Genomic DNA, 27,454 nt, shown 5'->3' on the forward strand with positions numbered 1-27,454 from the left:
GAATTTGATCAAAGTTTCATGCAAGTCTTAAAGCATTTGCTGAGGTTTAATGTTTGATACTTATATGTTAATTCTGCATCTTCTAATACAAATAGGGACTATTTAAATTTTTTTATTCAAGTTATAATTCGCCTTTTTAAATTTTATAGCGGCGAGTAACTTTGTAGCAATGCCTTCTTCCTCTTCACAAGAAAACCCACTAGCATTGTTGAATTTTCAGTTTAGCCTAAAACTCTGTGTAGGTTACCTCTGATTGAAAGCAGACTGAAAGGATTCTGGTTCTTGTTACTTTCCCGCTGCTTCCGGTGCTGCCTCAGGAGCATTGCCTGCTAATTGTAAACAATGTTGATGTCTACCATATGTTTTGGTAGGAAGTATTGGATTCCTGCTGTCCCACTAAACTCAAATGCCTAGTGTACAAGTATTTATGAATATATAATGGAAATGTTGACTCCCCTATCATGTAGCTCTGTAAGAAACCCTTGTTTTCAGCCTCCAAGGAAATAAAGTCTTAGATTGAGTATTAAAATCTAAGAATATAGTCAAATACTTTTTCATTTGAATTTGCAGAATCTGGGATCTGGAACTCAAACTTGTAACGCTAACAGACATTGCATTCCAGTACCAATGGTGAGTAAGATAAATCTCTTCCAAAAATGAGATCTCTACAATTTTCATTTCTTTGTATTTGGTCCTTATGAAGCTTTGACACTGGTGAATAGACTACGTAGAACAATATTTTTGCAGTTGGTTTTGTAAAAACTTATTTAGGTTTTATCTCGTGCCTTCATTAAGTTACTTGCTTTACTTTGTTTTCATTTTGTGACTTTTAAAAAAAAATCTATAAAAGGTACTATAACATAACCAAAGCTGGAGTTATGTTACGTGGTTTGTGCAGCCCTCAGTGCAGCCTGTGTTACTGTGTCTCGTGTGGTGTTGGTGTCTCACAAAGAGAGGAGTGTCTGTAAATATATTAGAGGATGCTTAAGCATAAGACCGGAGATAAGTGAATTCTAATTTTAAGAGGGTTCTGTGGTTGTGGGTAAGAGGAAGGAAAGAAGTTTTAAAAGCATGGAGGTAATTGTTGCTGCTCTGATGGTGTTGATAAGCTTGTGTTGGAAGATAAATGAGAGACTTGAGCACATTGATTGAGCAAATACAAAAATGCATTGGCAAAGCTTTTTACTCTTAAGACTAAGAGTGAGAGATTTTTGAAGTAAGTAACTTTACAGCAGACTCTAAACAAGGAAGCAAGTTAAAATCAATCTGGAGTGTTGTTTTCCTGTTTTCAGGTGAGAAGATGAACTGCTGCATTTTGGACAAGCTGAAGTTTGGAATGCTGAGACATAAAGAACCCATTAAGAAGGAAATTACAATAGTTAAGAGGAGATGAAGGTATGACTTAGGGCTTTGCAGAATCAATGATTCAGGGGAGGTAGATGAAGTAGGCACATGAGAATTTAGAGCCAAGATAAACATCTATGATGTTGGCAGAGTTGTATTTGAGATGTGATGTTAGAGAGGTATCATGAAGGATAAGTGTTGACCAGACCAAGTAAGGCCAAGAAAAATTGTGTTGAAAGACTAAGACAAATGAATTTGATATTAATTTGATGTTTTGTTCACTAAACAATATCTGTGACCGAACTTGAGAAAATAAATCCCCTTCTTGAGGGAAAGGATCAGGATGGACACATAATGCATAGATGAAAGTTGCCAAGGGTTGTCTACTTATTGGTGTTGGTAAAAGTTATGCTTTCTTTCTAATCAGTATACCCGCAATGCAGGTTGTCTGTTTTCTCTGTGCTGGCATTCTGTTTGCTAATTCTTTCATTTTGCATTCTAATTTGACCCTAGAAAATAGTGTAACTGAAAAGTGTATAAGTGTTGCATCTATGCAGGATGCTGCAGGTAGCAGTTTAGAAAGCTTGATTTTACGTCCTCTGAAGCGTGTGACCATTTATTTGTTTATTTTTCGGTAGTGGAATGCTACATGTTTTATTTTGAAGGGGTAGGAGAGAGGGAGAGGTGCTGTGGTTACCCCAGGTGGTTGCTGTGGCAAATTTGTGATTTGCAGTTGAAATGTTCAGAATTTTTATCCTGAGTAAAAAAACTGAAGACATTCGTCAAAGTGAAGGCAAGATTTATTTCTCTTGCACACACTAGTTCAAGGACAGCTCAGATAATGATTTTTACTTTGTAAAATAGCGAATTAATGTATTTCTGAAACATTTAGAATCTTAAAGATATGAACAAGATATTTATGTACCAGATCTGATATATTTCAATCTCTTGTACTTTCATGTTTGGTTAACATTAGCAAAATTCGCAAGTTATTTATTTATTCCATATGAAGGAGTTTTTATTATTATCCTCATTGTGTCTACCTTGTGCATTGAGGAGGAGGCAACACACAACTGTAATATATTTGATTTTTTGATGTAGAGCAAATTGTGCAGGATGTTTCAAGGTCCACACAAAATCTTACTCTAGAGCTGGAAATCTTTTGGTCATGTATCAAACCCAAAGTTTTAGAGATTTATAAATAGTCTTTTTATTAGTCCCTTGTTTGTTTTCTTCTTATTTTGTGTCAGTTTTTTTCCACCTAAAGGAGGACTGCTTTTGTGTCTGCTACACTTTTGTCTACACCTTACTTTTCTTTTCATACCCCTGCCACTCAAGATGGCTCTCAGTTTAGAACAGTATTTCTTTTTGCTTCTGTTCAATTGAGTGTCACTATACTGAGCTGAGAAGTGACTCCTGTGGCCCTGAGCCATATGCACTTGTAGCCAATGCCGAATACGTGTATTGTTATGAAGCTGTAGATTGTTTTCTTATGTAAGTGTTATAAAAGGAACAAGAAGTTCTAATCTTGCACCCCAGAGGAAAGTGTGTTTTCATTTGCACCAGACTGCCAGCAGTTGTACTCATCAGTACAGCTGTTTGTCTTTGACTTTGTCTTTTGATTTGGCTGCTTATGGCCTGGACTGTCCAATCTCGTTCCTCCCACTGCCTTAGTTCTTTTTATGAAGTACTGAAGGCAGAAGAGCTCTCTGATCTCTCATCACAAGCTGGTTTTGGACAGTTCCTTAAAGAACTGGTGATAAGATATTCATTTTTGCAAGCATTTAAGACTTATTTGTTTTGATGGAGGTTTTTTGTTTGTTTGTTTGAATAGAGGGAGCTTGAAGAGGAGTATATATTTGGATTTTACTGTTTGTTGCTTATTTTTCTTCCCCACAACCTATGACTCAAAAACTGTTTCTGTGGGATAATTTGCAATCTGTTTGATTTCTGTATTATTTCCACATGACTTTTGACTAAGTAAAATTTTAAGAGGTAAGCATAAGTTGTTTTTTTTTTTTTAATAGGTCTTAGGCAAGTGTGACAAAGAAGAGCAAATGTCTCGGCCGTGCTTTGAACGTAGCATTTCAATTGACCTATTGCTATGTAGAAAGTGGTGGAAGAAGAAGCCTCTCAAATTTCATAATTTTGTGTATTCTGTGGTAACTTGATAGTGTTAAATGAGTTGGGGCTATACTAGATGACTGCAGCTTCTGGTTGCAAGGTTCGACTGCCTGTTGCAAGGGAGGGAGGGTAGATTGGTCTTCTCTTGCCTGTGTAACACCCTACAAGGGCAAGCGGTAGGGTTCTGCAGGAAGGTTAATATGGTGTCTCTCACTGTAAATATGACAGAAAAGGGAATATGGAGATGCATCCAAAACCTGTAACCTATTTTCTCTACTATTCTAGATTAAAGAAGCCTAAAAGCTGCTGTAACTTAGCATAGACCATGTGTGTTTGGCTTGGACTGAGGTTGAAAAGGGTAGAAAACTCTAGCAAGCTATCATTTTGTATGTCACCTGTTGTAGCATCATTATGAACGTCTGTGTGTATTTGTCTGTGAACATGGCCTGTGAATCCAAGGAGTGCTCTTCTTTGAAGTGTGCTAATTGCTGCACAGTATCCTGTGGTTGACCTTGTTGTATGAAAAGACTGAGGTGTTGGTATTGTGTTTCACAGCTGTACATGCAAATGTTGTTGTACATCCTTAGTTATATTTTTTTCTGTGCTTGGTACTCTTCCTTCTTTTCTCTCCCTCTGGCTTTTGCTTGAAGTCTGAGGAAAAGCCCTGCCATTCTGTGAAATGAATGGTTCACTGAGATCAAAGTTAAAACTCAGGTGCACGATGGCATAACCTCTTACTCACCTGTTCTCCATTTGCTGGTTTGCTATTCATTATATTGTTCATCACTTTTTTGTTGCTCATCTTTTTATTTCACTTTTCACAGAATGTTGAGGAGTTGAAAAAAGGGTGGGAAACAAATATGAAAGATGGGTTAAATAGAGGAAGTAGTTAACAGACAGCTCTTCCAAATTCTATTGTTAATTATAGTTAAAAGACAAAGGCTGTTATGAGGTAAGACTCGAACCTTCAGGTGAAAATGGAGCAGAAGAATTGGAATTTTTCCAAGCTTAGATTTGGCATGGGCGTGCCAATGTGCTTTTGGATCATGGCCTAGCACGCTGTTAACCCCAGCTTTAACCTAAATGAGAGCACGTTTTCAATCTGCCATAGCAAGTTACTGAGTTACACTAACTGTGTATGTGTAATGGGAATGACATTGTGTGGTTGCATTTTGCTTTAAACTACCTTACATATTCATGAAATCTACTGAGTCTGTCGTTTTTATTTTCTTAATACGTATTGTGAATTAGCAGGTTATAGAAGATCAGGAATATTTTCATTGTGTACAACTTCAAAATCAGACATAAAACTCAAGTATGCTTTTTTTAATGGATAGTTTTTACAGATAGTAAAAAAAAATACAAAAGTGGTTGAAAAAGCAAAAAGTTTAATTTGATCTTCCCTAAATATCTGGAGTTACCTTTTCTCCTGAGGTCTTAGAGGGCTCTAATGTTAAATATTTATTACTGCTGTTGGTAATATGTTAGGGTAAAAGTCAAACACTGCATTTGAGTACATAATCTGATATTCATCTGTCATGTTTTATTATTATTTTGAAACTGTCCAGCTGAGTAGCTCAGTTTCATGTGCTTTTTAATTGAAGGCAGCATTAACTAATGAATATTTACAGCCTTTTCCTATTTTTTGGGGCAGGTTTGTGTTTCTTAAGTTACCCCGGAGACACCTTTGTTTGTGTTTTCTCTTAGTGCAACTTAACTGTGGGAGAGATGACATCCTTTAATGTAATTTTAAAGGAAGGTGAAATAATAATCTACATAGGTAATTGTGATATTCAGCTTTCTCTGTCTTTCACACATGGGTTTTATTTCTGTGTGGGACAGATGAACTTGTTTTAAGCTGATACAAGGAAAGAGTGGAGTAAGACTTTGTGGGTTCAAGTTAGTGTCTGAAAAAACCTGCATGAAGTTATTAATTTTGAAGATCTGCAATTCAGAAGTTGATTTAAAAGGAAAAAGTATTTTCATCCTGTATGATTTGAGGCTTTTTTTTCCCTCGTACTTCAGAATGTCTATTGTTATTTGTGCTATTGTTTGTGCCTGGACTTGCAAGCTGCTACAGTTTGAATGTAGCTGCCCATCTGCTGCTTGGTTATTTATAGGCAGATTTGTGGAGCTCCTTCTAATCTCTCAAGTCTTCAAAAACATTAATGAATTAAACATCACAATACTCTTGTAAAAAGAGAATTAGATGAGGGGACTGAATGGAGACTAAAAAGGATAAATGACTTGCTGAAAGCCACATGTATATTTCATAGCAGAACAGCAAATAGAAACCAGATTTTTTTTCTTACTTTTAGTCCTGTGGTTAGCAGACCAGCTACACAGTTTTGTGTGATACATGATAAGGGAATGAAGAAAGTACTCGTTCTCTGAAACTTGCAACAGATGCTCGTGACCAGTCTAACCCATTTAAAGACCTTGTACCATGTACTGAGAGTATTAAATGTTTCAGGTCTAATGAATATGAATAAACATGTTAATATTAATTCTCATTAAGCCTGAATTTGGTTTGATTATTTTTGATAAGTGGTTTCCACTGGGCTGCTTAGAAAGAAAACACCTGTTACTTGCAGGGCAGCTTTTCTCTGACATCTTACTTCCATCCGTCCAGTCAATGGGAGTCTGTCAACTTGTCCCTCTGCCCTCTATCTTTAATAGACTTTTAGAATGGTTTTAAACAGAGTCTGGACATTGGTTCTTATTTTTTTTTTTTTAATGAAATGACATTAAGGATGGGTAGCACAAAATGCAGGTGATATTGTTTATTCATCAAAAATTCTGCTCTTTTATGATAAGTTACTCATAGTTCTTATTGTGTGTGAATTTTGTGGATTTTTTTTTTTTTTGAATGAACTTCTGAAATTTTAGACTTCATGGAGTAAAACAATGTACTTTACGGTCTTTCCAGAGCCTAGAAATGGCAGAGTATGCAACCTACCAAAATTTGATTTCACATTGGAGTGCAGCCTGAAATATCGTTTGTCTTTTTACCTGTTCTGTAATTTTTTAAACTATTTGTTTTCTGTCTTCCCAACCTCCCAACCCCTCCTTAATATATACATTTTTCGTCTAAATATTTAAGAGAATTTTCTCCATAAGTAGTATTAGTTTTTACTTGTCAAGGGGATTGGAAGAGTTTTCTATTTCACGGGAACATCTTTCAGATATTTAGGTTTGAAATACAAATATTATGTGAATTTAGTGTTGCCACCTTTCTGTGGAAATTCTCAAAAGAATGAATGCATTGTTGGGGACTGACATTACTATACTGATTAAAAAACCAGAAAGGTTAGGTAGTTCTAAACAAGTCCAGTGGGGTTCTTCAGTGTGTATGCAGGAAACATGTTAAATGAAAGAACTACAAGGTTTACAGTTTGGCATATGGCATTTTAATTGGTAAAGTCGGCTGCAGGTGGGCAATTTCTGAAATTCGGCAAACAAATTTAACCTCTTTAATTTGTTTTGTATCTGTAAAATTCCAGGATATAAAAGTTATGTCTTTGGAAGTGATAAAATGCAGCTTCTGAAGAATTTCACTTTCCTCAAGTGAAATCTGTTTTCTTCAGTGCTTGTTTTTCTTCTGTAGCTTTTTTCTGTGTAATGAGTCCAAATGGGTTTTTTATTAATGAATAGACACTGAATCTGTTTCTTTCAGCTAAACGGTGGTACAACTTTGAGCAGCAAATCATTCTTTCCTCATGCTAAATTGAGAGCTTGATGGACAGTTTTAAGAGCCTGTCATTTTGTCTTCCTCCAAACAAATCAAAATCTTTACATGTTATTTGTAGGTCTAAATACACTTGGATCTGCTTTTAAGCAGTGTACCTTTTGGTAACTCCCAGTGGAAAGTAGATGCCAGCTGTCTTGAAATTGTTTCACTTTCCAACATTAAAAAAAGACATTTTGTTTAATTCATCCTGAGATTCTCTGGAGTGTTAAAGGATGCTTAACTTGTTTTTTAAACATAAAGATTTTTTTTCCGGTATGTTCTGATAGCCTGCTCTGATGAGTTTTCTTCCAGATGAATCCCAATGGAGCTTTCACAGAAGAGAGGTAATTGTAAAATTTAAGAGTTTCTGGAACAAAGGCCCGGTGTTTGGACTGATCAGCAATTGTTGTAATTGCTCTGACTCACCTCCCTCCACTCTGAACAGAATGCTTCATTTGGTTCCAGGAAATACTGAATAAAAGAACTATTTTGATCCATGGACAGTGCCACTACTATGGCAGAAAGCCAGGCAGTGCTTTCACATTAAACAAATAGGTCTTTTCAGAACTGCAAAGAAACATCTCCCCAGAGTCAGTAAGTTGATGCAAACTTTTGTTCATATGAGAAAGTATGAAGATAAAGTGTGTGTAGGTTTGAACTTTACTCCTTGATTATAATAAAGAGGCATTTGTAATAATTTTTAAATATAACTTGGGGAGGAGAGGGAAGAATCATTCAGGTACACTTCTGACATCTAAAAAAAATAAAAATAAGAAAAAAGTCCTGTCAAAGTTTAATAGCTTACACTGAGTGGTTTGAGAGACAGAAATTATTGCCTGAGTAATTCTTGAATTTTGTGATTTATGCGACAAATAACATAAAAATTTTTGTTCAAAGCATAAAGATAGCTTTAATAGGATGCTTTTCTGAGTAATTGTTTGAAGTGCAGGCTGTCTTGGGACTCAGTTTCCTGAAAGAACTGAAATTTGTTTGTTTCCTTCTGTAACATTTTAAATGTGTATTTACATAATTGGCAAAAATGACAAATATGGAGATTTTGAGATTAGAGATTGGAGTGAATATTGTGACACATTACACATTGGAACAGGTAGAGACAGTAAAAAGTTGCTGAAATGCTTTTTTTTTTTGTTTTATAGTAATATAATAATAATTCTTTTTTTTTGTTTGTGATGAAACTCATTGTTTTAACATGAAAATGAATAACTATTCTGTTTTATCTCAGACTCTCTATTTGGATTTCTCTGAGTTTGTTGGGGTTTTTTTTCTCCTAGATCATTTATAGTTTTGATTCAGTTAACTTCCCCCATGCCAGGAAAAAACGTTCTATTTGTGTGCACGAATGCTGAAGTATCCAGATGGAGAACTCCAGGTTGTAGTCTGAAGCCCTGTGTCTGGAATGAAAGAAAAAAAAAAAAACCTTGATCTGTTTTTTATTTTGACTGGATAGTGGTGCATATCTCGGAATTGTATTTTTGTGCAGAATTAGGTTTTTTAATTAAATGGATTGATTTGTGCAAGTGTGAACTCAAAGTTACAAGCAGATGCCAGTTACTACTTCGTGTAGACTGGAAGAGGAGGTTGCAGTTCAAGCATCCTATGGGTTTGTCAACGAAACGCAGAAGCTTAATCACAGTAAATTGCTGTTCACAATGCAATAAAAATGGCATGAGGGTAGGAAGGAGGCAAAAGGAGCAGAAGCATTTCCAGGTATAGGTTAAACATGGTTATTCAGGCTGTTGGATGTTTTTCTTCAAATGAAGACCTGCTAATGGCAAGATAATGGCAGTGTCCTGACATACATGTAGCATAACATATTTAGAGAATTATTATATTGGTAATATGAGAGAGACTGTGCAGAAGTGCAGTCTTGTTTGCACTTATTTTACATCTGAATGAGCAAACAGATGATCTACCTGTAAATTAATTGCAGTTTAATAAGATTGGGAAATGGGACTTCTGTATAAATTATCTTGGTGTCCTTGGTTGAGGTTCTGCATTGGTTTCTGTGGTTGGATTCTTTGTTTTCCCCCATTGAGAAGAAAGAAATGTTTAACTGATTATTCTCATGGATAAAGGCATATGATAATGTTTTTTCTTAAGTTTTTACAATACTTTGGATTTTGGTTACAATGTTCTGTGCTTCCTTCAGAAAAGTACAAAAGTGTTGTGTCCAGTGCTCACTGTAGTGAAACACTGCATTTGATTTCCCATGTTTGACAACTTTTAACTTCTTGTGTTTCAGAGCTGTGAAAATTATCTGAAGTAGAATGGAAGCTTCAGTAATATTACCCATTCTGAAAAAGAAATTGGCTTTTCTTTCAGGTATGATTTCAGTTTTCCTCAGCTGGTTCCTCCCTGCATAATTTTGATGGTATATTTAAATTGGTTATTTGTATTTGCTGGATGTATTTAGCGGAAATATATTGTTGGTTAGTGCTTTGTCACATTTCAAAAGAATCTCTGAAACTTTTAATCTAGTAGCCAAGCTATTGCTGTTGGCATTTAGGACTTGGTTTTGCTGTAGCCTGTAACTCAACCCAAAAAGTTGTTGACAAGAAGTCAGTCCATATATAAAAGAGTGATAATATAGCAAACATCCAAAAATAATACTTTCTGGGTTTTTTTAATGTGTTTTTAGAAATACGGAGTGAATATTTTCAGGATTTTCTTTAGAAAATTTTTCCTTCCTTTTTACCCATCTTTTGTCCAACATAGAAACAGGTGGAAGCAGAATTAGCCATGCATTGCAACAGTTTGATTATTGCCAAGTAGTTAATTCAGGAAAGTAATTATGCACTGTAATTATCCTTTTATTTATTAAAACTTCTTGAATCTTAGTTTGAAGGTAACTTTCTTCTCCCCATGCCAATAAAAAAAAAGGAAGAGAATACTCGAAATGATGAATGACATTCTCTGCTGCCTGGTTTCACTGCTGTCATAGATAGCTGTGTTTGTTCTTGGTGTTTGATGGTCTCATTTACTGTAGGTAGGTAACTTGCAGAACACTTGTCAACTTCACAAATTGAAGTGTTGCCTTAAATGTTCTTCTGGTTTAGTTTATTTTAGTTTATTTTTTTAATTAGTCTAGTTTAGCCAGCTCCAGTCACTTAAGAAGTAAAATCTGTTCTTTTTGTTGATAGAATGTTTTGCTTTGAATTTGCCTGCTGTTCCCAGCAATTGCAAATCAAACAATTCCTGTTTAAAAACAAATAAGCAAACCCCTAAAACTCAATTCACATTAAAGCCTGGGACCAGTGGGGAGTTTCTTCCACAGGAACAGCAGATGTGTAGTATGGTGGCTGTTCAGTATTCTACTGCAAGGGGAAATTTTCACTAACTAGAGTGCATTTTCAATTTGCAATTAAATCTACCTGATCCGTTTTGAAATACAAACATTCTTAGTGGAAAGTAATTTATTGAGTGCATTTTAAATGTTAGGAACCTTTCTGAACCTGCATATTTCTAGGTAGGTTTGACCTTTTTGGAATTGGTTGGTATTAATGGATGCTTTAATGTAATGAATGGTAAAGATTCATGCACTAGGTTTTTTTTAGTGTTCCTCAGTGTAAGTAAAGGAACTTGACAGAGACATTAGTTCGTGTCTCTTTAAATCAATTTTACTCCATATGGTTTCATAAGTAAAAACATACTAATGATTAAAAACTTATCATCAGAAAAATAATATTTTAGGAAGACATACTGCAGTGCTTATATGCTGAAATCTCTTGGCATTTTTTGAGGTAAGTTGGTACAAATAATATTGATCCTGCCTTTTTCTGGAAGCAAAACAGTGTTTCTAATGGAGCAGTGTCTCCTCAGATTTAGAATCCATGGCTGTGTAGGTTTCTTGCTGGTAGGTCATTACAAATAGCAGGGAAAAAGAGACAAACTACTAACTCAGCAAAAAAACCTTGAACAGCCACTTTGGTGCAAAATTAATTATTTTATTTTTTTTGTGATACTCTAAGTTCTTTTCCTTAACTTAAATGTATTTTCAGTGTAGCAACGTTTACAAGCTGGGGGAAAACCTGTCAGTTGTTACACAAGATGAGTTGTAAGGAACTAATAATTTAGATAATTGTTGCGGTCTTCTTATGAAATGTCAAGAGATTATATTTTTGGGGGTTGAGTTGTGTTTTGTTTAGTCAGTTCAGCAAATGCTGTTTAAATCCAAGTATTTTTCCTTCCTTTTCTCTACTTCTTCACTCCAATTTTCAGGCTTTCTGCCATTCAGAAACAGAGAAGGATGGACAATCTATAATAACTCTTGCTTTAAACTGAAACACCCTCTTAATTTCTGCAGAAAACATCTGTCCATTTGTCCTTTCTCATACCTCACCACTCTTTAATTCTTCTGTTTAGAAATACAGTTATTAAAAAGTGTGTTGCTGTTTTCCAGCAAAAATTCTCTCCCAAAAAAGACAAAGGGAGGGGAACACAACTATTGCAATGGATGACTGAAAGCAGTCAGTCCTTTATGAAGATGTGGAAAATGTGTGTGTATCAGTGGATTTTTAAAACTCTTTGGAGAGTTTGCAAAGCTTTGGAAACAAGGAAAAAAACCTGTAGCAATTAAGTGTCCAACATATGTTGTGTAAGCAGTGTTTGTTCCTTATCTTGCCTGCATCTCATGGATGGGGAGAATTCTTATCAAATTATGTCAATGTATGTGTATGCATCTTGCAAGCATTACTGTGCTCATGTGGTTTGTCTTATTTCACAGCTATTACTGTTCTGTAAAAAGTTGTTCTTACTGATTAGATAGAACTTCAGCTCTACCATTATTCAAAAACTGCTATGAAGCAAAAGCATGATTTAATTGCTTTAACAATGTGAGTTGCACAATTTGAGAAGAAAGATGTTCTTTCTCAGGTTATGGAAATTTACTTTCCTTCTTTTTCATCCCAAATAAACCCTTGAGTATAGTTATCTTTGTACAGCTTTTCTAAATTATGGAGAAAATTGTTTAGTAACTGACTCCTACATGTGCTTAAATGTGTTGTGATTGTTTTGTTTCCTTAATAAAATGGATACTGTATTAAAACTTACTGTTCCAATGTTGTCTGTGTAATTTTTACCAGAAAGGTTTGAAAATGCATGTGAAAGATTAAGGCAACTGGTTGGAACTATTTATCTTAAAGAGATGATTGTTACCTGTTTGTAAGTAGGGCTAGAAATAGTTATGTGTTTGATGACTGAATTACCAATTTTGAGTACCTGCCATGGGCAGCCCGTGTGGTACAAAATCCTCCTTTGTGTTGTTAGTGTTTCCAGGAGCTCCAGCTGGAGCTTTTGGGTGCATGTTCACCTTGGAAGCTGACCGGGTTTCTGGTGGGCTGGTAGTGTAGAAGGTCTAAGAGATCCTTCTTAACAACATCATCTAGAGATACAAAAATAATGCTTCTGGAACACTTGGTTTGTGTTGTTTATATCGAAAGTATTAGATGAAAAACTGTGACAGCTGTGGATATGGGCTATGCTCTGAAGTGTTGGTGATATCTTAGATATCAATGTGGTGAATGAATCCTCACAACTGAGAGGTGAAATGTCAGTTGAGATTTTCATAGCAACTTTAAGGATTGCTTTTGTGACTACTTAACTAAAAAGTATTTACCTCAAAGTCATTGCATTAATCTTCTAATTGCTTTCTCATTCTGAAATAGGAGGGAAGGACAGAAGAAGTGGCCTCATTCTGACAATTCCATTATGCCTTGAACAGACAAGTATGGATGAGCTGAGTGTCACACTAGACTATCTTCTGAGTATACCAAGGTGATTTGAAAGGCATTCAGTTTTCTTCAAGTGGTGGATGGGATCTTTCTAATTTTTTTTAAATTTTCATCTGCTTTTCAGTACCAAATAAATGTTTGTCTAGAATGTGATACTGTCTGACTGAATTAAAAATATACATCCTGGTCAACTAAGGGATATGTACTAAGGCTTGCCTTTGTCCTTCCATTCTGTATATCTGGCTTTTTTGTTTGTTTGTTTTATCTTGTGTACTTCTATCCTCCTTTCTTGGGATAGCTTTCATAATTTCTTTTTAATGACAATGCATTTAAATTACAAAGTAAATTAATGAGCCATTCCAGTGAAACACCTACATTTGCAAAGGTAACGTTTCTGAAAGTAAAATAGCTTCCTCCTCTTTCTTTGTTATGTGCCTAATCTTTGTAGCTTGTAGTGCTTCAGTGTGCACTGTCTAAAAATACACAGTCTCACTGAAGTTAGTGATCAACTTAAATGTTTAAAATTAAAATACTGCTTAAATGTGCTGAATGATGACTTGAGTACCCTCTCATCGATACTTTGGTGTAAAATCATTGTTGAATAAGTTCTGTGCATGTGACACTGCAAGCTTATAGAGACAGTTTTTGGTCCTGGCTTAGTTACCTGCATTTCTTTTTTTCTTAAGATCCAGAGATTGATCTTTATCATAACTTTGTTTTGTTTTCTTGTGCCACTGATTTAAAAAGGAAAGAAGCCTCTTGGATAAATGCTTGGTTTTGTATCCCTTTAATTTTCTCTTCTGGAAACAGAGCAACAGTGGCATAACTAAAGACTGTTCAGTGTTATCTATAAATGGTTAGTGTAATCTATAATGCTTAGTGTAATCTATAAATAGTTTTAAAACACAATTAAAGGATCCATTTTTTTTTTTAATTAAGGCTTTAAAAAATTCTGATTGGTGAGAGAGAGGCAAAAAATAAATTTAGATTACCTAAAAATAAAAACATCAATAGGTATATGGGTATATTGCACAATATTTTAGTTGTGGGAATTTTAGGATTTTTCAGACAGCTTTGTTGTCTTTTGTAAAGTGATGAAAATACCAAATGGTCATCCACATAAGTCATCTCATTGACTTAAGGGCTTGGCCATATTTGTGGAACAGATGTAGGCATTCTTGTTCTAGTAAGCATTAATTATTCCACAGTCTCATCCTGATGTATGTCTTTACATATATTAGTGTAACAATAACTGTCTAAAAACTGAACCAAAGTACTCTTTGTACTCAGTAGAAACTGGGAAATCTGTTTGAAAATGAAGTCAGTGTTCCCACATTTAATGTTCTGTTTGTCAGTTGTGGAAAAAATGACCTTCCTTTTATGGTGGCAGTATGGAAAAGTCATTGTTTTGGTTTGCATGTTGTTCTTCAATGGGAAATTGGCCCAAGCACTTGCCTTTTTTGTTCTGGAAAGGACCATGTTTGAAAAAAGGAGGGGTGAAGGAGGGATGTTGCCCCAAGTTTAGATAGCTGTCCAGGAAACATTAATGCTACTGTTTCCCCCAAGTTCTATGTGTAAGGTAACCTTTTAATTCAGTTGTGTGTGATGTACATTGTAACTGTAACTGGTTTGAGATCTGTGTTCTGGTGTTGATGGCTGGCTGCGTCCAAAATTTGAGAAGCATAACTGCTTAAACTGTCTTGGGTAGAATTTCTTTGGAGCGTGTGTATAAAGCCATTCTGAAACTTCAGACAATTTATTCCTGATGTTGAGGTCTACTTTTATGCCTTTCTTTGATGCTATTTAAAATTCTCAGATTCTGAAGTGGCCTCTTCAGAACTGAAGAATAATAAAAGTGGCAGTTAACACTGTTGTCTGTGTATACCAAAGTTCACTTCCTTTGTTGTATCCTCTGTATTGTGGCTCAAATCACCAAGCCCTTTTTTTTTGTTTTGATTATTCTAACTTGCATACAGACATTTATGTTTGTATTGGCTGAACTTTTCAAAAGTGGTAGCTCACTTCTGAATATGGTTGGTCGTAGCTTTTGTTGGTTTCTAGGTTTTTTTAATAGGTTTAGTAGTAAAGAAGAGCAGATGCTAGTACTGCTAGATTCCAGTGAGCCTGAGGAAGTCACGTCTCTAGATGCTGTAATAACAGTATTCATCTTGTTCTTAAAAGCAGTGGTAATGTGCCTTTTGAGTTGATTCTGATTAAACATTGCAGTCATGAACCCTGAATGTTCAGACTGCTTCCAGAAAAATCTTGAGTCTTGTCTTAGAGGTTCCTTAAAACCAAAAACATTCTTGGACTGACAGCCAACTTTGTAATTATTTTTTCCTACATAGACTAGTAAGGTGCCTTTTTTCCTTTTTTTTATTAATTTATTTGTTTTTTTAAAATTCTAAGATAAATTTGTCTTTCACCCCTACCCGATGAAGCTCAGCTTAAACATGAAATAAATAACAGTTAAATTTGTTGATGTGAAACATAATGCTTATTGTTACATGCAGGTTGCTTTTTTATTTTTAAGAGGATCACAGAAATGTCTTTGTTTTCTAATTGCAGAGTTGGGTAGTAAAGATTACATAATGCTTTCCTACATCATGTAAATGGGTAGGAAATGGGTTTTACTTACTTATAACTTTGCCAGACACAAAAATTTCAACCTGGGGCATGATATCTTGTGTGGTAACTAATGCTAAAACACGGGCTCATTTCCGTGTCCTCTTTCGGATGCTCCTGCGCTGGTTGTGAGAAGGTGACACTTCCCAGATGCTGGTGATACCCAGAGGTTGCTGCCACCATTGAACACTGTCCAGCTGTTGTGAGCACCTTGTTGCCAGCTTCGGTTTGAAATGAGCTGGGAAGGTTTTTGTGGAAATGCACAGAGAGTGAGGAAAGTTTTCACTGTTTTCTCCCATTTGGTGTTTGAGCAGAAGTACCTTTGAACTTTTGGCTTTGCAGCTGTTTTCAGCAGGTGGTGTTTTTTGTTTTGGTTTGTTTTTTTTGTTTTTGTTTTGTTTTTGTTGTTGCAGTATACACAGACTCAAATGTTATTAGAAGGAAAAGAGATTATGTCAGTCTAAAATGCTCTTTCTTGTAGATCTATATGCAAAACCTCTGTCCTGTAGAGGCTTTTTGTGCACTGCAATTCCTAGTTCATTTGTTCAGGAAAGAAATTTAAGCATGTTTAGGTGGTTTCCTGTTTGGATATGCATCAGGTGATATGTAGCTCTATCCTCAAATCTGTGTCAATTCAGAAGTAACATTGTGAAAACTCACATCCCTTTGTCTTCCATACAACACTGTAAATTGATCTGTTTTCTGAGGCTTTTCTGAAGTTTATGGTTATGAAACCTTTTCAGAGTTGCTAAAGTTTAAAGAAATACTTCTATTATGAAATACAGTTCAGTGCTACTGGAAAATTGTAATTTGCAGTTTCTATTAATATGCTGGAGCATTAACATTCAAAGTTATTTTATGAATAAGTAGACTTATGGTTTATAAGACAGCATTTTTATAAGGAAAAAACTATCTAGTTGTATTTTACATGAGGTTTGAAATCCAAAGTCATTGTGATAAGACACTTGTTCACAAATTTTCTTTTTCTAATTTTTTTTCTTTTAGTGAGAAGTGTAAAGCTAGGGGATTCACTGTGATAGTGGATGGCAGAAAGTCTCAGTGGAATGTGGTAAAGACAGTTGTGTTGATGCTACAGGTAAATAAATTTTTTACATTCATAGTTGACTGAATTTTATAGATGTGAACCCAATAACTGTGCTATTGTAGAGGCAGTAATTTCTTGATCGAGATACAGATATTTTATAGTCTTCTAAAATAACCAAATGTGGTTCTGTGACAGAGTTCTGTGCGGGAAGAAATTCTGAAAAGCAGATGATACAGCTCACTCAAGTGAGAGACAAATTCTTTATTGCTGAGAACACACAATTGTAGACCTTTTTCTAAAACAGAAATTCAGTAAAAAAAAATACAGAAATATGCTCCTGTCATTGCCAACTATGAGCAGTAGGAATGTCTGCAGGGCAGCAGTTCACACTGATAATGTAACTGAGAAGGTTTTGATGCAATATGCTGTACTGCCCAGTTTCCCTTGCAATAGGATATAGTTGATTTTGTTGTGCATAACAGTTCAAATCACAAATTATGTTCTGAATGCTACAAAAAGGAGGAGAGGGGAAAAAAAAAGTGACAATTTCCAATTAAATAAATTCTTAAAAAAAATTATTTTAACTCTTCAGAACTGTGATTTTACAATAGAGTCTTGTTTCTGCTGAAAGGTATAGGTTATTTTCTGGTCTCAGCGGTCAAAGAAAATGCACGATACAGCACTCCTAATGCATTAAAGCACCTGAACTACTGGCTTTCTTACTTCACAGGTGATTTCTCTTTATCAGAGCAGTTTTCCTCAGAGCTAGGTGATGCCTCGGAAAGTGTGTCAAACACAAGTAATTTCATATTTATTTTTTTTTGGTCCTACTGGGTCATTGTTGCTTCTGGGTTTTGAAGTCTGTTTCAAGGTGTCTTTCACCTATTTCTGACTAAGATGGCTTTCCTATTAATAGAGTTACAGTATTTGAATCCATTGTATTCAGATTATGGCCTTGATTGAGATTTTGCTTCAGCCAGTGTGAGGTGGTGACATTGGGTGGCAACTGCAGCTGGTGGGAAGGATGCTATTTACCCACGCTCTGATTTCAGCATGCATCCTGCCAGTGTGCAGCCTACAGAAACATAAGTTCCACATCTATATCTTTAGTTTGAGAAGGAAACAATAAAGAACATTTTTCTATGTAAACTGATCACTTGTGCAGATGACATGAGATTTCTCTTTGCTTCAGCATACATCGTTTCCCAAAATACTTCTGTGTTCAAAATACTTTCGACTTGTAAATCATTTTTGCAAATTCATTGAAATGGTGCAAGAATTAATTTTGGTTTTGGTACTGATTTCTCTGTTGGAAGTATTTCACTTTTCTTGAATTATATTTTTATAAATAAACCAAAATATTTAAAGAGAAATCACATGGATTGTATCACCTTTATATCACTACTCTGATTATTTAACTCTTCCTGCTATAGCTGATGCCTTGGGAGTAATCAAGAGTCTTTGTTCCTTGATATACATTCAGTGTGACAGTATAAAACCAGCTTAGTAGATGAAATTATTGGTTAAGGCTGAGAAATGTTTTACTGATAGTATTGTAATGAATAAGTACGTTGAAATGTCAATATTCAGCCCTTTCATTCTAGTCTAAGCAATACATACTAGAGAAGTGGGGGGTCTAATCTTGAGGTGTCATCTGGTAACAACGAATACGATTTTTTTCCAACATTATGATTACTATTTCCTTCTGCGAGGTAAATAACATTTGTGGAAAACCTTGAGTTTAATAATCATTTTTAAAAAAAAAATGCCATAAATAAAATTAAACCTAGCCAACAATTCATGTTTTTTTCAAATTAACATAACGTGGACTAATGGTCAGTCCTCAGGACTGAACATGAAGAGGTTATATTTTCTTTTCAGTTCTGACACAGTTTTGCTACGAAATCCAGGGCAATCTGCTACAAAGCAGGATGGACCCAATATGTGACATAGATGCAGCAGACTTACTTTAATTTTTATCTGCAGTTTATAAGTTTTTGAATAGATGATGAAATGTAAATGCAGTAAATGAAGGTGTAATCTTGAATGTGTTACTTATTTTTTCATTTGTTTTACAGAATGTTGTTCCAGCTGAGGTGTCACTTGTTTGTGTAGTAAAGCCAGATGAATTTTGGGATAAGAAGGTTACACATTTCTGTTTTTGGAAAGAGAAAGATAGACTTGGCTTTGAGGTATGTAGATCTTTTGTCTATTTCAGTCAAAATTACTGTTTCTCGAATACTGTATAATTGGATGACAATTAAGATGTCTTTAAATTAGTTCTGTTCCAGGTACTTTGTAGATATCCTTAACAAACCACTGTGACTTTTTAACTTCTTCCCTCTTTAATAAGAGTATTCAAGGAAGTAACTCTCAAATTAGAAATGTGTGCCATTTAATTATTTGCTCAGCAATGGTATAAAGCTGTTTGATACATATTGTGGATGATTTGAGTAAGAAATGGTTGTATAGGGTTTAGTGTGAAATTTTTCATGATTTTCTGTAATGAACTGTGAAGGTACATGTTGTATGATATCACTATATCAGTAGTAACAATTCTGACAAACATCTTGTTGCTCCTACATGCATCTCTCATTTTTTGAGTTCTTTTACAGTAGTAACAAAGGTTATAGGTCCCTTCAGTTTGACAAATATAAGCTGATACTGTTCTAGTTGTAAGGCAGAGTGTGTACGAGAGACTACACACTAATGTTAGCAGTTCCACTGTTATATTAGTTGTGGAGGTTAATGGAAACCTCAATTTTCCCTGTTTTTTAGAGATTATCTATATTATCAATCTTTCCAATCATTTTCTGTGCTAATCTTTTTTGAACTACAAGCTTACTCTGCTCACCATATACTAAAATATCTACTTGTTTTGTACAACAAAACTCTTGGCATCTTTTTTGTGTTTTCTTTGTGAAAGATTTAATAGAAAAGCATTTTGCATCTTGACCAATGCTGTGTATTTCTTTCTGATGGTGAGATTATAACATTCTTGAACATTCCTGCAGAACACTTAATTTAGGGAAAATGAGAATTGGAAGGTGGCAGCTGAAAAGTTTCGTAACTGCTAAATAATATAAAAGAAATTCTCTATCATCTAGATATAATTCTGTTAATTCATGTGAATTTTGTCTTTAAGTCTTGTGTCAGAGACTTAGAATAGGTGGTTTCATTTTTGGAAACAATTCCTGCAAGTGGAAGTGCTCTGAAGGAGTGTGGGAGTAAGGGGTATGGTACCTCTTTTCAATGAGGTGCCCAAATATTTATTTATTTACCTATCTATCTATCTATTTATTTATTTATTTACCTCAGGATTCCTCTTATTACATTATTTCATTTTTTATGATCTGCTCATAAATCTTACAAGTAAGGTGGTTGTGCATGTTTACCTTCAAGTTGTTTATTTTATAGATGAAGACCATATTTTATTTTTTAATACCTTTTTAGAGACAGGTTTGAAAAGTAGCCTGAGTTCAGCACAGCAGTCCAAAGAATCTCTGAACAGCTACTTAGGTGTTTGAAAGTCTGTAGTCAGCAAGATAATCAACAAAAAAGATAGTCAAGTGCCTGACATTTTGCTACTGGTTCCAATTATGATAATTGTGACTTCCATTACAGTTAAACACTTTGGGTTTCACAGATGTCTGTCTATCCTGTCACCTGAATTCCTTAAGAAGACTGGCAAAGAGTTGTGATCGTAGATTGGAGTTTGGCATGTAGCAGCAGCCCAGTCATAGCTTCTTTAATTAAAAACATGAGTGTGATGGTACCCCCCTTCTATAAACTAGCCTATTGTTTGGAGCCACATCCAAGATGAGAATTTAAAAAAGCATCTGAACTAACCATCTGTAGTAAAAAGAAGATTTAAGAGCTGCTATTTAGAAAATGACTTAAGTTTGCAATATTCAGTTTCACACGGTTGCTTTCAGGACATAAGGTAAAAAAATACCTCATTCTAGAGAGCAGCAGTAGTAATGGCAAAGCCTTCTCTTTAGAAGACTCTACTGTCTGATTTAGGCTGTGTTTTCCCATGTGCACACCTGTAAATATAGTGCTTGGACAAGTTCAGGAAGTCTTTGAAGTTGTGGTGTAAAGGAATTTTATACATCAGTTGTTAGTGTATATATGATGCTATTACTAGTTTAGAAGTCAGTCCCCTAGAACGTTCTTCTTGGGTTTTTCTTCAAAATGACTCAGCTAGAATCCATTTCTAGACAAATAAGCAGAAAACCTACAGAAAATATATTAATGAAGCAGAGATAATTTTACATGGCTGCAATAATAAATGGATTTTTTGTTTGACTTTGAGGTTTGGCTAACAGTCATTAAATGATAATTCTTTAATTTAACAAGCTTAGTAATTTTATGAAGTGTGTTCTGTGCCAATGATCATGTTGGCATTGTTGGCATAGACCACTGGAGTTATGTAACTAAACCTTTTGGTTTCTGTTTCTAAACTCTTTTTTTTATTACTGAAGTGTAAACTTTTATGTCTGACTTGAAATTTTGAGCTAAGATTCTCTTAAATTAATAGTTCTAAAGTTTTAGAAAGAAGAATATAATTAAAGTAGGAGAGGCACTTTGTGCAAACGTATCGAAATATGTCACTTGCAAGAAAAGTAGTCAGGAGGCAGGAGAAAAACTTGAGATTTGTTTTCTGATGCCTCCTTATATCTTGGCTTGATGCATGGGCAGGTCAGATGTTTGAATTATATATATACATATGTATGTATAATATAACAGGTAATTGTTGAATTCTCATTTTGGTTGATAGGTGTTTGCTCTTGAGTTTCCCTTCTGAAACAGGGTGAGACTGCTTGCTTGCATGAGGGGCTGCCATCAATTTTTTATCTAGCTGAGGTTGGACCATGAGCAGCTCTTGGTATAGAGTTGCTATAGATATTTCTAAAGAGGCTGTGTGATACCATCCTAGTGCATGGCTTTTCCTTATATCTTGCAATTTGTTGGTTTATGTTGGTTGGTTGGTTTTCCTTCTGTTCAGTAAGTCATATTCTTAAATGGCATTCTTTATTAAAGGACAGGAAAAGCTGAGAAGAGTAGGAAAAATCGCGTGCTTTCCCAGATGTTGAAGACTCACCCCTGGTATTAGACAAGCCTTTGTTCTTCACTATTCATTAATTCTCTTGGTTATTCATTACTTGGTTGCAGTCAGGAAAACTGTCTCAGTGAAAATGACCCACCTTCTCTGTGCTCCAACTAATATTTTTATTAGAGACAGTAGTATGTCTTTCCTCTGTTTTGGATAGGAGTGCAGATAAGACACTGCTAAGGCTGTGAAAGGCTCTAACTCATGCACAAATCTACAGCTGCATAATTTTATATTACTGGCAGTAAAAACAAAGCAATGCCCAACTTGTATTTCGGATCACGGATGAGATTTGCATAACTGTTAGGAAAATCCAGGATTGCTTTTGTACCAGTGAAATGAATATGATATAACATTGAAATGAAAGTATGAAATCTTTTTATTCACTTGGGTGTAATCGCATTTTATTTGGAGTAAATGCTGTGTAACTGTGATTTCTAATTTCTAATGGCGCATTACATCTACTTCCTATTTCCTGCTACCTTATCTGTTCTAATATCTTGCTTAATACTTGCTTTAATGGCCGTATGAAGCCATTATAAACAGTGCCTTCCTTTCTGTTCAGAGGCAGAGATCCTCTGCTTCAGAGTGTGATGTGGTGATGATGCGTTGCAAAGCACTGAAAGTAAATGTGGGAACTGAGATCAAAAGGGCTACTGGGTGGATAAGTACAAAGAGGTGGGCTGATTCAGCTAAGTAAAAGTGCATGTCCTTATTTTTGGTTAGTATTACTGTTGGTTTTGGACCTGCCTGAGGACAATTCCCATTTGTCTTCCAGCAGAATTTTTCTTTGTAACTTTATTCCTCCTTTATTAGCAACCAGTTCATGTGTTTGTTAATTGAAGCAGTTTTATCTGGTCCTGTGCCATGCTTCATAACAGGAGAGTTGTCTTAATTACTGCAAGGCTGTCTTTCAGCCGAAATGTTGCATATATTACACTGCAATACTTAATACTGTTAATGTTTTAAAAGATTGAAGAACAGGATTTTAGTATAAAAATTTCTGTGCTTTGGAGAGTTCAGAGATGTTGCTTTTTGCTTTTTTATTGTATTTGCATAGTGATGTGAAACAAATCACTTTTAGTAGCTGTAGTGTGCTGTATTTGATCATGAACTCTTCATATGAAGACAATTATCATAACTGGAAAAAAAAATGTACCATACAAATTGATGAAATGTACAAATTTGTACACAATTCAAAAATTACTGACAGACTGGTGGAGTTATTTTGTGTGTGTCCTTTCATTTAAGGAACCTGGAGGAAAAATGGTCTCTGATCCTGAGTTAGGTATTAGATTAGTACTTTGAAAATCGGTTTGTCGAGAGCAGGGAGGAAGAAAGTGTGCTTGCTATCCTTATCCTTGTGGAAATCATGGAGAAAATCTTAAAAGTTCACTTAGGATTAGGAGATAAGAAATGAAGGGTATTTTAAAAAAAAAAGAGAAAGGGGAAAACCAGGTTTTAAGATCGAGACAACAAAATTTGTAGCTTTCGTGGACTTTCCCAAAAATGCATATTAGGAGTTCCAGTCTTCTATCAAAATTATATTTAACTGCATTTCTCTTCTCATCTGTATGTATCTTTGCTGCTGCTGGAGGCAATGGGTCCTTTCTTTTAGAAACCTGGGCCAAATAAGGGAATTGTCTCTGGAGCTGGAGCCCGTAAGCCTGCGTTTACATCATACTCTGAATTCAGTCCTAAAAAGGGGTGTGTTGGAAAATACCAGGATCTGTGCCTATTTTCTTTTCTCTGGGATGGAAAAAGGACAATGTGCTGATTATCATGAGCCCTGGAGGGAAAGGTGAATGAGTGGGTAAAACCATGAGTGAAGGAGGCAGTGACTGGGAGTGGAGTTGACAGTTTGTCTTCTGTTTATCTAGATTCTGCTAGCTGCTCTTGGGTTTCTAGTGGGCCAGATTTTCATGATACTGGCCAGATAAATATTTAACTTGTGTTTCTTGGTGTAAAATTAAAGAAAATTATCTTTGTTTAAATTATTGTTCCATATTAACAAATAATACCTTAAGCTACTCAGTTTTCAACCAAATAGTCATTAAACAATGGATTGAAGTAGTATGTAGCATCAAAAAATAGTATTATTTTCCTCAGGAAGAGGAAGTCTTCACTTTACAATTCTCTGGCAGTGATTCACTACCAGAGTAGATATATGGGCAGCTATGTTTGTTCGCTTAGAGTGCCATAGTTATTCTTGCAAAATCACTTGGAGAATACTTGAGGCTATACTGAAGTTTTTTCAGCAGATGAGTTTGCTGGAGAAGAAGCACAGTTAACTTTGAAAAAAAAAAAACAACCAAATATTGATTTGATTGTGCTTTATAAAACAATTAGGATTCAGTCCATATGAACTTCTCAGTACCTTGGCACACCTGGTAAAAATTCTTTAGAAGGTATTGTGAACATCGTCAAACTTTTTAAACTTTTTGGTTGTTGGATATTAGGTTGCTTGACATGTAAAAAAAAAATAATTAAAAAACCCACCCAAAATTAACAAAAAACCCCGAACCAAACCCAGACCGACAAATTACGCACAATATAGATATGTGGATTTAATGCATTATTTTCTCTGTTCTCATAAATTATTTTACCAGGACTGCCTTTTTTTGTTCTGGGAAATTTAATGTATTTTTAGGTTTACAGTGTTGTGTAAATGCCAGGTAATTTTAATCAGTTTTTTCTAAATGATAACACCGTTTATTCTTTTAAACCAAATCTGATTTTTAAGACCTGACTCCTGAGATTACAAATAGGATTTAGTCCCCTTACAGTGTAGTTGTACCTATTTCAAAGTATAAAAATTTTGCTCTAATAATAGATGTAGAATATTACTATCCAATTTTTTTAGATAATTTTCTTAACTTATCCCAGAAGTGAACTGTATTACTCATTGATACCAAGCTGTGAAGATAAATGCAGATATTTACTTAGCTCAGATTATCGTATGCTTAGATTTCAGTTGTTCAAATTTTGTATTCTTAGGGGACATGTTCTCTTTTGCAAAGTAGCTGCTCCTTTTTTCATTCAGTAGTGTGGCTGCTCTGATATTACACACTTAAAAAAAGCCCCTTGTTACTGAAGTTTTACAGCACCCTGTCTTCAGATAGCTCCTGTGTTTGACTCTGTGACATTTGAATTAAAGAGCTCTTTCATTACTTCCCTCAAGAAAGAAAGAAAGCTCAGATGGATGTATTTAACATTTTGGGGGCACTTTTACATTTCCTACCGAATATCCAGAATTCCTCTCTCATCTTAACATCTGCCTCTTTCTCCTTTTAGATGATCAATGAAAATAATTGCAGAAAACAGCAAATGATGTAGAGAGAGAGGTCAGCTTTCTGCAAACAGTATTTGAAGCACTTCTATTACAAAAGATACATGTTACATGGGTCAAACCCATATATTTTCACTCCTGAGCTATAGAATTTTGCAGTTAAGGCACAAGACTTCGTAGTACGGGCTTTTGGTTTTGTTCGTTTGGTTGTTTGGTTTTTTGTTTTAGTTTTGGCAGTTCTTAAAAAGGTTTTTTGATTTTATTAAAAAATACAGCACTTCTACTTTTCCCAAAGCACTGTTCTGAGTTATTTCTGCAAAGGCTTTCACCATGGTTTAGCAGCCCAATGTTGTACAAAGCAAGTTTGCTGACTAGAGTAAGGAAGAGAGCTTTACCACACTTCCAGGTTTTAAAAAGAACTCAGTGCAGATGATGATTCTATGGCTGTTTTTGTCGGTAGCAAAAAGGACGTGTTGGAAACCTACTACCACTGTCAGCTTTATTAGCTCTAACTGTTGTTGGAAGTGGGTGGATCAAGTGGGAAGGGAAGCAAAGATTTAAGGATTCAATAAATTAGACTTTTTTTTTCTGTTTTACCATCTGTTTGTTTCGCCCTTGGGAAGTTTAAGCTGTTCATTTTAACATCCAACTATAATCTGCTGTCTAAAGACTTTTACTTTGGATTAAGAAGGCTTTTTTTTTTTTCTTTTTCTAGAGTCAACATAGTAAAATTACTTCGGAAAAACCCTAAAAAAACAAAAAATCATTTCAGTTGCAAGCAAACAGGGGGTTATTTCTATTTTTACAACTGTAAATTACCTTATCTGTACCTGTGTTGAACTGTGACATTCAAAGGCAAAGGTGGAATGCTAAGTTCATAAGGGAAAACTCTTTTCAGGATGTGATAATTTCATATTTATTTTCACAAAAGATCAAAGACAATTACTGTTATTGGGTTTTGAAAAGAAGTGTCTCTTCATCATGCACATCGCATCTACCATTTTTCAACATTTTTGTTTTCTTTGGCTATTGGTCTGTGTCCTTATGGAATATTAACCTGTAGCAGCTGATTAAAACATTATTTCAGAAGCTTCAGAGAAGCAAATTGCACTTCTGACATCTAGAAAATATCAAAGCTAATTTACTAACCTAAAGCATATTAAGGATGTTAAATTAGCACTGCCACCAGTCTAGGTCTAGAGCAAGAGCTAAATTCTGTTCAGGACCCTTCCCTTCTGCCACCACCTAGTTAAAAATTCAAATATTTGTTTACTTTTTGGAAAGTCTTCAGACAGGATTTTTGCAGTTAGCCTGGTGAACAGTCAATGAACAGTTTAAAAAAAGAAACAGTTTAAAAAAAAGAAATCTGGAGAATGAATGGGTTTTGAAGTAATGTCTTAAGTTACAACAAGGCTTATTAATGAGGTGGAAGGTTTTCTTTTTCCGAATTTTTCTAATAAGGTGCAAAAGAAATTTGGTTTTGACCAAATCTCGGTTTTGAGTGGATTCTTTTGTCAGAGGATTATTTTCTCATACTGCTAAATTATTTTTTTCATACAGGTTTTGCTTTGCAAGAGAAATTTTTTTTTAAAAAGAAAGTCTCCCTGGTGCAAGTTTAGAAAGCATAGTCCTTGCCCACTCTCCTTCCTGAAGGATCTCGATTAAAATCAGAAATAAGTGGTCTCAATGCACTCCCTCCATTTTTTGAGCTATTTGTGGTTTTTTTTAGACCAGCTGCCCTATTTACTTCAGTTCCATACCAAAATTAATTTTCTTCTTTTTTTAATGAACTCATGAAGATGAAAGAGAATGTAAAAAAATGACCTAAAATATAAATGTGTGCCAAAAGAACAAAGGTCTTTTTTTTTTTTTTTTTGATTCTTCTTTCTTGGACCTAGAGTTATCTGGGTTTTGGGCAGGTTGCTGGCATTATTTAGAGAAACTACAGGCTAATTCCATTTTCAGCAGCTACGTACCATTAGGAGTACAGCACAATAGATATATTTGGATGTTGCTGAAAGATTTTCCTGTACAGTAATAGACCATTTGTTTGGAACTAATCTGAATTCTTTAGTTTCAATGTCTGCAGGAACATGGAGCTGGAATAGAAGGCTCTTTCCAGTTGGCTCTTTCCTCATATTCTTGTCCCCTGCAAAAATATGTGAATGATCTGATGGGTTATCAAAATTTTCTTTCCATCTTTTTTTTTTTTTTCTTTCTGGGTATGTATTGCCAATATGTCTGCTTCCTCAGAGAGGTTGGGGTTTTTTCCCACAGGTTTTCAATGCTTAGTATATCATACATTGAAGCGACCTAAGCTGCCAACTTTTCGTTTGAGTTTATATGAATAAAGCTCAGCCAGGAGCCTTTAGAATGCAGAAATTAAGGCAAGAATTTGGTCTTCTGACTAGCAGTGAACCTATGTTTTGCTGTA

The 27,454-nt window shown here is 35.1% G+C and overlaps 1 protein-coding gene across 4 annotated transcripts in view; it reads left to right on the forward strand.

The window, feature by feature from the left end:
* The first annotated feature begins 530 nt into the window (after positions 1-530).
* SESTD1 (SEC14 and spectrin domain containing 1) overlaps positions 531-27,454 on the forward strand; it is a 51,561-nt gene continuing 24,637 nt past the window's right edge. For 2 of the 4 annotated variants that reach the window (XM_027636737.1, XM_027636740.1), the window contains exons 1-6: positions 531-630; positions 1,293-1,395; positions 9,462-9,541; positions 12,883-12,991; positions 16,579-16,669; positions 18,697-18,810. In XM_027636737.1, the coding sequence (XP_027492538.1) occupies positions 9,487-9,541; positions 12,883-12,991; positions 16,579-16,669; positions 18,697-18,810 (369 nt within the window). In that variant the 5' untranslated portion in view covers positions 531-630; positions 1,293-1,395; positions 9,462-9,486. Of the gene's footprint in view, positions 631-1,292; positions 1,396-3,833; positions 3,855-9,461; positions 9,542-12,882; positions 12,992-16,578; positions 16,670-18,696; positions 18,811-27,454 lie in introns of those variants that run through there. The other 2 variants (XM_027636738.1, XM_027636739.1) reach the window with 2 other exon arrangements.

This window comes from Corapipo altera, unplaced genomic scaffold, assembly GCF_003945725.1.
Source record: "Corapipo altera isolate COAL_440 unplaced genomic scaffold, ASM394572v1 45, whole genome shotgun sequence".
Taxonomy (NCBI): Eukaryota; Metazoa; Chordata; class Aves; order Passeriformes; family Pipridae; genus Corapipo; species Corapipo altera.